General features: G+C 32.8%; 1 protein-coding gene and 1 long non-coding RNA gene across 2 annotated transcripts; one reads left to right on the plus strand and one right to left on the minus strand.

Annotated features, from left to right (window-relative positions):
* Positions 1–1,605: 1,605 nt before the first annotated feature.
* Positions 1,606–4,380, plus strand: LOC142630825 (single-stranded DNA-binding protein, mitochondrial). The gene is made up of 4 exons (XM_075804878.1): positions 1,606–1,962; positions 2,049–2,275; positions 3,002–3,102; positions 3,976–4,380. The coding sequence occupies exons 1-4, from the start codon at positions 1,681–1,683 to the stop codon at positions 4,053–4,055; spliced, it is 690 nt and encodes a 229-aa protein (XP_075660993.1). The 5' UTR covers positions 1,606–1,680; the 3' UTR covers positions 4,056–4,380.
* A 2,251-nt stretch (positions 4,381–6,631) lies between these two features.
* Positions 6,632–11,039, minus strand: LOC142630244 (uncharacterized). The gene is made up of 5 exons (XR_012843267.1): positions 10,328–11,039; positions 9,975–10,016; positions 9,786–9,885; positions 7,053–7,120; positions 6,632–6,910 (listed from the first exon to the last, which is right to left on the minus strand). It is a non-coding gene; the product is annotated as an uncharacterized LOC142630244 (long non-coding RNA).
* Positions 11,040–11,057: the final 18 nt, after the last annotated feature.

An 11,057-nucleotide genomic window follows, 5' to 3' on the forward strand; every position in this document is an offset into this window, starting at 1 on the left:
TGACACGACATAAACCTGATATGCAAACATAAATTGCCACCCCTATCCCTAAACACTAGACAACTATAACTATCACCTTTATCTATGAGTGTTTTTTTAGAACCTTTGTTGGTGTTGATTTAAGCATTAGAGTATTTTTGGCTAACACCATACCAATGTCAACTTTGAGTTTTTGTGATCTTTTTTTGTAGGAATTCCAAAATTAGAGAAAAACATGTAACAATTGATCTTAAGCATCATAAGTTGGCATTGTCTATAAGAAATTGTAGGTCATATTACTAATTCCTTGATAATAGGTTACATGGTCCAAACCTCGACAATGGATGCCAAAAGAACCAACGCCCTAGGAAGTTCTCAACCTCAAGAGATGACCCTTGTGGAGTGAAAACTGTAGGATTAGTGTTCTAAAATCCAACTACATGACTTTATCTTAGTAATAGAATTGATTTATTTTGTGAGATTGTATGTCTATGAACATTGTATATTATGTATTGTAATCCATGAGATGCATTGTATGCGATTGAGGTATGAGGATAAAATTCGTATACAAAAAAATCTAAAATACAAATCCTTGTAAGCTTATAAATATTAGTTCATAATTGGTGATGAGATTAGGCATCTATGGTAATTTATTATGATCATGGAAGTGGAAACTTGAAGCAAAATAATGCCATGACTAACAAATTAATTATGTGTCACTCAATTAGAAATTATTTTTAATTAATATTAAAAACCTTAATCACTTATATGAAAAAGGAAAAACCACATCAACATTTTAAAATTCTCATTTAATTTGATAAAATCATGAAAGTGAATCCTTCCGCCCCCCAACCCAAAACAAAAATCCAACTTTTTTGGCCACCAAACATAACAATGATATAGTTTCTTTCACTTTCTCGGAACCAAAGATGGTACCCACAATTTCCCCCCAATTTACTTGCCTACCAAACATAGCACAAGCACATAAATCAAATTCAAGTTGCCAACAACCCGCAACTAAGAATCTAAGATGACATCCACCACCGGGTGCCTACAATAGAGCAACCCACAAGGGCCACAACCAAATCTATCCACCAAAAACCCACACCATAAATACACAAAACCCACATTTGAAATTCATTCATGCAGTCCGTGGAGAGTTTTTTTTTTTTTTTTTTGGGTGCTTTTCTAACAATTTGAATGACAGCAACAACAACTTCAAGGGACCCTATTCCAATAATTAAACAGCAATTTAACTTACCACTTCGTGTGATTTTTTTATAAATAGTTTATTGTTTATTTATTTTTACAATTTTGGGGTCTTACGCAAGTTATTTATTTTATTTTTACATTTTATCTTCAATATTTTTAGCAAAAAAATTAAATAAATTATTTTCAAAATGAATAAGAAGAAAAATAAACTAGATAATTTGTTAGTCATTTTCTGTTAATAAGGGTAGATAACAAAAATGATGAAATTAAAACTGTCTAAAGAAATCAAGGACTAAAATGAAAGAGAAGAAAAATAAAAGACTTAAAATGAAAATATCCCAAAAATATAGGATGTAAAATGAATTATAGTCTAAAATCAGGGTTTACTATAGCTGCACTTCAGTGCAGCTCCTCCTCCATTGACCACTACTAGAGTTTCGTAGGGTTTAAGCCCAAAATTTAACACAGAAAAAGCTTAGTCTGAAGAAAATGGCGAACTCAGTGGGTGCACTTTCCAGAAGGCTCTGCCGCTCTCTATTCTCAACCACCCATTACCCTAAGCCCTCTCATTACGCTTCCTCCATGTCCATGTACACCACCGAGTCCGACCACCCCGAACCCACTTCCGACTCGGACGAGTTAGACCTTGACTCAGTTCTACCTGAGCAATCTTCTTCTCCAACCCAAGACTCCAATCCTCAACAACAACAACAACAACGCACGGTCTTCGATTGGCCTCTAGAGAATGGACTCGATGTGGGCATTTACAAGGTACATTTTTAACATTGATTGATTTTTGTTTGTTTTCTTGATTTTTGATTAGAGAGTATAAATGGGTTTTGATTGAATTTTTATAGGCGATATTGGTTGGGCAAGTGGGGCAGAAACCATTGCAGAAGACACTGAAGAGTGGGAGGACAGTGACGATGTTCTCTTTGGGGACAGGTGGGATTCGAAACAATCGTAGGCCATTGGATAACGAGGATCCAAGGGAGTACGCTAATCGCTGCGCGGTTCAGTGGCATCGGGTTTCTGTCTATCCCGATCGCCTAGGTGGGATTGTCAACAAGCATGTTGTTCCTGGGTGAGGACTCAACCTTTGTTTTTTTGTTTTTCTTGTTTTACACTCCCAATTTATATGATTTGGTACATTACACACAAATGCATAGGACTATATATTTGTAAAATGCCAAAATTTTTTCTGTCTATTGGGTTTTTGGGTTTCTGTTTTTTGCAAATTTGCTGAATGTTGTTGACAAAACATTTTTGAATTGCTACCTTTTAAAATGCTGCTCTTGGTTGGGCGTGAGCATGCCCTTCTGGGGTGTACTTCCCTAGATTACCCGGTAACTGGTTCTGGCAGGTGCAGTCAATTGCCTGAAAGTCTTACTAGCTAGAGGCGCGTCCATTATTTTGTTTTAGCAAGCAAAATGCACTTTCACAATGCTAACAAAACAATGTCTGTGCGTTCCATATACTTTGTTGTGGTTTTTGAGTTTTTACTCGGTATTGAAGGAGAATTGAGTTTGATAGTATTTGGAAAGAAGGATACCATGAGGGGTTTTTTTTATTTTTATTTTTATTTTTTTCATTTACAAATAGGTGTAGTGCATACAATTTTACTCATGTTTGCTTGATTTAATTAAATTTCTTTGTCGAATATTGCTTTCTTCTTATTGTCTTATGTAGGATTGCTTTCTTCTTATTGTCTTATGTAGGATTGCTTCCTCTAAATTTCTAGTTTTTGTTCACCTCTGGCTTTATTGCAGATCATCTCTTTGAAGTAATAACAATTTTTTGTTTGTTGTAGTTCAATTCTATATTTGGAGGGCAATCTGGAAACCAAAATCTTCACTGATCCAATAACTGGTCTTGTTCGACGTATAAGAGAGATTGCCATTCGTCGTAATGGTATATACATGACTTTATCCACTCTATTGAAATTGTTTATAGATACAGAGTAAATTATTTAGCCTGACACATGCTAAATATCATATATTTTTGTTGCATCTATATACAATCATTGTAGTGTTTTTAGTCATTTGTGCTTTACTGTAGAGATTTATCATAAATGAAATGTATGCTTTGATTCTTAGATGGACATGCTGCTTTCCTTATCTCTCTCTTCCTTCCCTCCATGCATAGGGAAAACTCAATTGGAGCCATTCCACCCCCTTGCCACACCACTAAGTACTGAATTTTTTGGTCCCTTGGATATATATCAAGTTCCATGAAAGTGCCAATCAAATCCAAATTTACTTATTAGGGGGCTAATGACCAACCCCAACAATTTCCCAGATCAATTTGATTTGTTTTGACTTTACAATGTTGTGACTATTCCTTCATTTTGCAATGCTTTTAGGTATTCTTTTTTATTTGTATAACTAGCATGCTCACCTACACCTGACATTCTCAGCAATATTTTGCTTTATATTTCATGCACAAATGTGATTGACATGATGAAAATTCAAAGAGAATATGCTCTGTTCCTTACCTGTGCAGTATTCATGATGGACAATCTTCGCCTGTTTTGGTAGACAGTTTGATTTCAGTCCATACTCCCATATTTTTCTGTGAGAATATGGCTACGTAGAGGCCACCAGAGCCTAATAGCATTTATTATTTTGCATCAAAAGTTTGTACTAGTGTAGATGTTGAACCTTCTGAAGCTGTGGTTGGTGAAACAGGCTTAAGAGCTAGTGGAAAATGCCTTAGAATATAGTTTTTTTTTTTTTTGAGTTTCTCCATTATATATGATGGGTGCTTATTTTGTGGACTTTGCAGGTCGCCTTGTATTTTTAAGTAAAGGTGATGATGCACAGCAAGCATCACAATCAGAATTGAGAGGTGTTGGCTATTACTAGAAGTGTTGCTGAAGTGGGAGTGGCTGAAGGTTTATTTGACACAAACCAATTTTCACATTTGTAATTATGTCATAGCCAATATGGAGGAGGAAAATTTGAAGGAAACACTAGCTCATGGTGGCCTTGTGTCTTTACCTATTATCACTTCTGTTTTGGAAGTCAGTATAAGGTTGGGAAAGTTTTATAATCTTCATTATCTGTTCATCCGTCAGATAGTATATTACTGGGCCTCCACTTGGAAGGGGCTTGTGAGAGAAGTTGACCTTTTTATGTAATTTTCATTTTTCATGTTTTGATTGTCTAATAGCAATTAGATTTTCGGTAACTGGTGCACGCTTTTGAGCTGTTGTCAAGGTGGGTGTAGAATCACTTTTTTTTTTTTGACATGAAAGTACAGCTGAATCACCAGCCACTCTTTGTATGGAATGCAAATATAAGAATGGGAAGGGTTGGGTTTGATATAAAACAAAAATTCGCAGATATCAGATTATCAGTTGATAGCACCGTCCTAGAAGGTGAATTAAGGTGTGACCAATTTTGATATGTAGCTAGACGAAATAGAACGTTTCTTCCAGGGCTTGCAGGATGTTGCTAATGGTAGCGTTGGGGTTTATGTTCTGGGTTTATCCTCTTATGAGAGAAAGATGTGGGTACGTCTGGGTTTTAGGCCAAATTGACCGGACTTAGTTCTCCCAAAATGAGTTCATTTATTTTAGGATAGGGACATAGCCAGGATTTCAACTGAGGGGGCCGAAGTGTGAACCAATTTTTTGAAAACAATCTAAATTAACATCCATTTAGTATTAACAAGTGAAAAAACACAAAAATAATTGTTTCTTAATACATAATTCAGTTTTCTATAAAATAGAATTTGACATTCTTTTTAATTTTGGAAATCATATATAATTGATTTCATGCTAAATGTTGCAGAACGTATTAAATCAAAGAGTGGATACAGCGTATCCAATACTTTTATCTGAAGTTTTTATTTTTGGGACAACTGGGCAAAGGCTTAGGTCAGACACTTTTTCTATTTTAAAAATTGTTTATATGCATACAAGAGTCAAACTTTTAAAAAAAGCGTGGGGGAGGAGGGTTAGGGTGGGCCCGGTGGGGGCATGGCCCCCTTAAACATCTTCAGTTTTATAATATATATATATATATATATATATATATATATATATATATATATATATATAATATAATATAATATAATATAATATAATCTGAGATTCTAAAATGAAATCAATACAATTTTTCTTAAGAGTTTAAAGGCAAGGTAGCAAAAATATTCATTTTTTTAAAAAAAAGTCATTAAAAAGTATAATTTTGTGTATCATTAAAAAGCATATAGAATTTGGAAATTATTATTTTTTTAGTTTTAAACAAACTTTCTCTAACCCAAAAATTTCTCCCCTACATTCCAAAACGCCAAAAAACATATCTCAAAAATTGATTAAACTCAATTGTAAGTGCACAATTGCACCTGGCCCCAAGAACAGTTACGGGCTCAGGCCCAATGAGCCTTAAACAATATGATTTGTAGAGTGTGGGCTTGAAACCCAGGTTAGAAGTGTTTGAGGATTAAATGACAAGCCAAAGATGGTAAACACTTGAAAAACGACAATGAATACTGTAAATCAACCTGCTCGGACGTAAGCCGAGAACTGTTCTTATTTTATTTTTATCTCTTGTTTCTCTTTCTTGTTTCTCTTTCTTTTAGGTTACAAAGAAGGGCCCCCTCTTTCTGTTCTAAGTTGCTCCTTAAATACTCCTCTTTTTGATACTTTGTACACGTGTTGCCCCTACTCCCCCTTAGCCTAGATATTTCTTTTCTCAGTGCCTTTGAATAGTAACCAGAAGTTTCCCTTCCACTCTTCAGGTGTCATTTCCCCATTAATGCAGCCAGGGTGGTAGGTGCAGGGTCTTTAATGTGGAGGTGGCAGCCTTAATCTTTGGTATCTCTCTAACATCGGTGCTTCTGGGACATTCAAGGGCTTCCCCCCTTTAACCATCGGTCTTGACCGTGTCATTCCCTGACCTTTATCATGAAGTCCCGGGTTCTCTGGTGTCCGTCCGAAGATAAAATCACCCTCGGCTGGATCCTCGGATCCTCGGAGTATGGGCCGACCCGTAGTACTGACAAGTCCTAAACCCAAGAGCAGGTCGGCCTTCCTTAGCATGGCCCAACGGCCCATATTCCCATCAGGGTCTTTTTACTCCCCACATCAATAAAATTACAAATTAAAATAAAATACAAATGGGAAAATAAAATTCACATCTAAGTCAAACTCCTTTTCTTGAATATGTAAAACATGTCAAATATGATATAATCAAGCTAAATATCCAATGAATAATCAAATTCGAAATTTTTAATAAAGTTTTGAAGTCATGCTATAGAAATAGGAGGTTGATTACAAGCAAAAGTATTGATTGTACATACATAGCTTTATAAATGATGATTGTAACTAAAAAAAAAAAAACTAAAGAGTAGAATTCCAAAGAGGAGGAAAGTAGAATAATTTTTTTATTTTTTTAAAAGAAAAGTACATGTGAATAATGAATAGATAGATAAATAATTTTAAACACAAAATTGATTTTTTTTCTTAAAATATCACAGAATACACTAATGCAATAAAGAAGATAAAAAGCAGTATATAAAAATATTTGGAAATGCTTAAAAAAATTACTCAATCATCTAGAAACATTATATTACAAAGACACAATAATTTTTTGCTAATTTATTAAACAAAATATTTACAAATAGTGAAAGGAAACTGCACAAAGATCTTCTTTAATTGCATAAATTTTTCTTCATCATATGATTCATATTGTCCAGACCATCCTATTAAAACCTGACAACAACACAAAATAAGACATTATAATATGTTTTTTTTTTCCTCAAATCAGGTCAACAACATATAAATAAATAAAACAAATACTTACATCAAGTAACACACATGAATTAATTAATTATAGGACAACTGGGGTACAAACCTCTAGTAGGAGATCTATACCATGCTTGATTTGGACTCCTTCAGGGTAATTGTCAAGTTGTATCTTTTCTACAATCAAAGATTAAGCAAGGCTTATGAATACCTTTTTATAGACAATCTTTTTTATAAAAAAAAATTTATTCTTCGTTGATTTCATTTTTCAGTTATAAACATCTAAATTAAAGTAGATATACATGTAAAGACAAGATCACATGTAAAGTTCAAACCGCTCAAGATGAACATGTATAGAAAATATCTTTATTTTGATTTTTCATTTAATTATAACATCACGATTAAAGTAGATGAATATGTAAAGTTAAATCCACTTAAGTTGAATTTGTAAAGTCTGTATATTTATATGTTTAATATTTTCAAAAAAATTGAAGGCAATAAATAAAGAAGAAAAAGATAATGCTGCGGCCAATGACATGGTAGATGAGGTGACTTAACATAAGCATACTAACAATAAATACTACACTTCAAATATATATATATATAAAATTAAGGGGCAACTTTAAGTATTCTTCAAGGTTCAGATGAACCCCTAACTTGAAATAAAAATAATTTCTATATAAAAAATAAATTTTTTATTAGTTTACTTTATCTTTAAAAATATTTATGCACACCCTGATCTAAATCTTGCACACATTGATCACAGATCAACTTAGCCCAAAACTAAACCATAACACATATCAGTCCAATCCAAAACTAAACAACAACATAGATTAGCTCATTCCAAAAACAAACAACATAGATCACATCTCTCTCTCTCTCTCTCTCTCTCTCTCTCATGAATCTCATCTCATCTCTCTTCTCTATCTAATTATATTGGTATCTTCAACTCTAAGAGTAAAGAGTGAATATTTGTGAGTTGCGAGTGTCTTTCTTTATTATAAATTTATATTGAATGTATAAGTGTGTCTAATACTAATTATGAGAGTTTTTTTTTTTGGTTATAATGTTATTTGTGTGAATTGTGATGTGTTCAAATGTGTGCGTGTAGAGTATAAATATAATATAACTTTATATAATTTAATAGTTAGGAAATATAGATGATTTTTGTTTTGATGAAACATAAGGTTTGTTATATCTGTGCATATCGTTATCATGTTATGACAATTTTTTTGTTATAAAGTTAGTGATTCAAGTAAAAAAAAGAAAAAAAGAGTAAAGTTAGTGATTGTTCAAGCATTTGATTGGTTTTTATTTTTTTCATTTTTTTGAGAAACTTTTGATTGGTTAATTATACATTAAGTGCATTATTTATTTCCTAAAAAAAAAGTGTATTATTTATGTGTGGATGAGTGTAACTATGTGGGTCAATAATTAATATAGTGCCAGTGGGTTGAGTTTTGTCATTTAGTTTAACATGTTTTTTTAAAAATAATGACAAATAGTTAATGACAATTGCATAAAAATAAATATGGTCACACTCACACCTACCTATATTGACAATAGATAATGACAACTGATAATTAACTATCATGTAATGATTTTAAAATATAAAAACTCACAAACTAAATTGTGAAACTTCTTGCATTTGCGTGTTTTTTTTTTTTTATATTTTATTTTTATGTCGGTAACTCAATATAGTCAAATTTTCTTTTTATTAAATTTTGTTAAACTTAAATTTCTTATTGTAAAATTCTTGGAGCTGCCATTGATATAAATGTAAAATTAAAGCAAAGTGAACAAGGGCGACTAAAAAAAAAATGTTCCTGTACATCCAAGATTTTTGCTAACTATTAGCATTTTTCCAAATATGATTTTTCAGATTCTATACAGCTATCATTTTTTGATAGAGTTTCAATTTATGGTATTCATTTCTGATAATTGCCCTCTAAACACTAATCGGTTTATGGTGTAGATAGAAATTGAACCCTAGATCTCTTATACAGCTATTAATTAAATACTCCTAGATGGAAATTGAAAGGCCTTAGCGAAGCCAAAACCCTTTTCTAGAGATGAGAATGAAAACCATTAGCCCACAAGAAGTTAGTGCACAAGTAATTGTCTTATAACTAGCAACGTAACATATATTTGTCTTTTTGCTAAAAAAGATGTATTGGACTCATTGTCCATTAAATACTTTTTATGAATACCAAGTAAGTATAGTAAATAAACTGGTTCCAAATGTCCAATAGATTTGAGTCCATGATTAGCAACATTCTTGCATTCCACCCTTAAACAAGCTCACATCGCTTAGATAGCATATATACTATTGGTTGGGATTCTTATTGAGTGCACCACACAGCACCACCAGTGCATTGACTTATAGAAACATTCAAATCACCATATTAGTATATGATATTGCAGTAGATCAAAAGAAAGCCACATACCTAGGCTTTTGCTCTTCCATTAGGATTTGACATTCTATACTAGGGAAGCAATTGAATAATAGCAAAATACATGTAATGATCACTTTATCACTGAGCCTACTTAATACAGGTAGTTCTAATTAGCACCTTTCTTTCTTAGGGAAACAAAACCATCTTTCTTATAGTCTACATGATTTTCTCTTTATTGATCTACTGCTCACGAAAATATTTCTTGGCTCTTTTGTTGGCTAGAAGTGGTTTCAAATGGTGTGAATTGCATATTAAAACAAAACAAAAAAACAAAACAAAAAAAAAAAAAACCAAAAAACAAAAAAAGGAAAAAGGAAAAAAGTTGCATATGCTTTTCATTTTTATGTATTTTTGGATACTGACCATGGAAAGGGTGATTTGCTAACCTACTATATGACTTGCCCAGCATCACATATCTGTCTCGCTGTTCTGTCTCATTGGTCTCAGTTTCTCTTGTTGTTGTGTCTCATGATCCACTTGTTTTTCCTATATGAATGAAAAATATGTTTGTGATTTAAGTGATCATAATATTTGCAATTGGAAAAATGACAGTGGCTATGTGAATCTGTGATTACTGTTTACTCTTGTTGCTGTATGTCATGATCCACCTGTTTTTCCTGTACAAATAATACATATAAGCGATTTAAGTAATCATAAGATTTGCAATTGGAAAAAATGACAATAGCTATGTGACTACTATTGGTGCTGCTATAGTTGATCCAATGAAAAAAATCACTGTTTGTCAAAACATTTTGTTCACATAGACAAATTGTGTTCTTTCTTTCTTTCTTTTTATAAAACTGCGGTCTAATTTCTGCTTATTAAAAAAAGTTTTTAATATTTGTAAAATATGTACTGCAATGATCCACACAATACAAGTGTTAAATTCTTCCATTGCTGAGATATTTGTGGTGACAATGTGCCATACCTTTCCTTTGAATATGTGCTCTAAGGTGGCATTTGGGTCCCCCTTCCAATGAGGTGTTTTGAATTTATTGTCTTCGTATACTCCTTCTAGCTTAGGTGTCTTTAGATTAGTTGGAACAAATGTCCTTAAGTTGGGACATCCAATTACCATAATTTTCTTCAGGGATGGCCACTCAAAAGCATTTTTTTTCTTTGCAAAAACACTGAAGATTTGGTAAATCCTTGAGCCAGATTGAGTTCACTTTGCAGAACAAAATTTCTTCTTCTTCTTCTTCTTCTTCTTCTTCTTCTTCTCTTGCTATTGCAAGGATTTCTTCAATTTTTTCACATTTAATAACTTTTATTTCCTCTAACATTACAAGCAATTTCCCTATAGATGGTGAGAACAAATTTGTCACATTGTTACATTTCTCAACTTCTAACAATCTCAAGTTTCCAAAGCCCATGATCCTGTTTGGACCCTTCTTCCATATGTGCATCAGTTTTGGAAAATCTTTTAGATACAATTCTCGTAACTGATCAAGTACTGGTGCCACGTGACTTTCCTCAACATTTAGTTCCTCAAGTTGAAATATAACTTCTATTGAATCACACCTCTCCAAGCCAACCGATTCTAGATTCTTTAAGCACTCAATTAGATTTGATGGAAAAAGAGACCATATCTTTGAGGAATTATTGATATCATTAGCTCTTGGATCCTTCGGCTTTGTCAAAGTACCCTACAAAAAATC

Source organism: Castanea sativa, chromosome 4 (genome assembly GCF_040712315.1).
Source record: "Castanea sativa cultivar Marrone di Chiusa Pesio chromosome 4, ASM4071231v1".
NCBI classification, from domain to species: domain Eukaryota; kingdom Viridiplantae; phylum Streptophyta; class Magnoliopsida; order Fagales; family Fagaceae; genus Castanea; species Castanea sativa.

Coding starts and splice junctions, on each gene's coding strand:
- LOC142630825 (XM_075804878.1), top strand. CDS start 1,681: ATGGCGAACTCAGTGGGTGCACTTTCCAGAAGGCTCTGCCGCTCTCTA. Junction 1,963..2,048: donor TCGATGTGGGCATTTACAAG/GTACATTTTTAA, acceptor GAATTTTTATAG/GCGATATTGGTTGGGCAAGT. Junction 3,103..3,975: donor GATTGCCATTCGTCGTAATG/GTATATACATGA, acceptor TGGACTTTGCAG/GTCGCCTTGTATTTTTAAGT.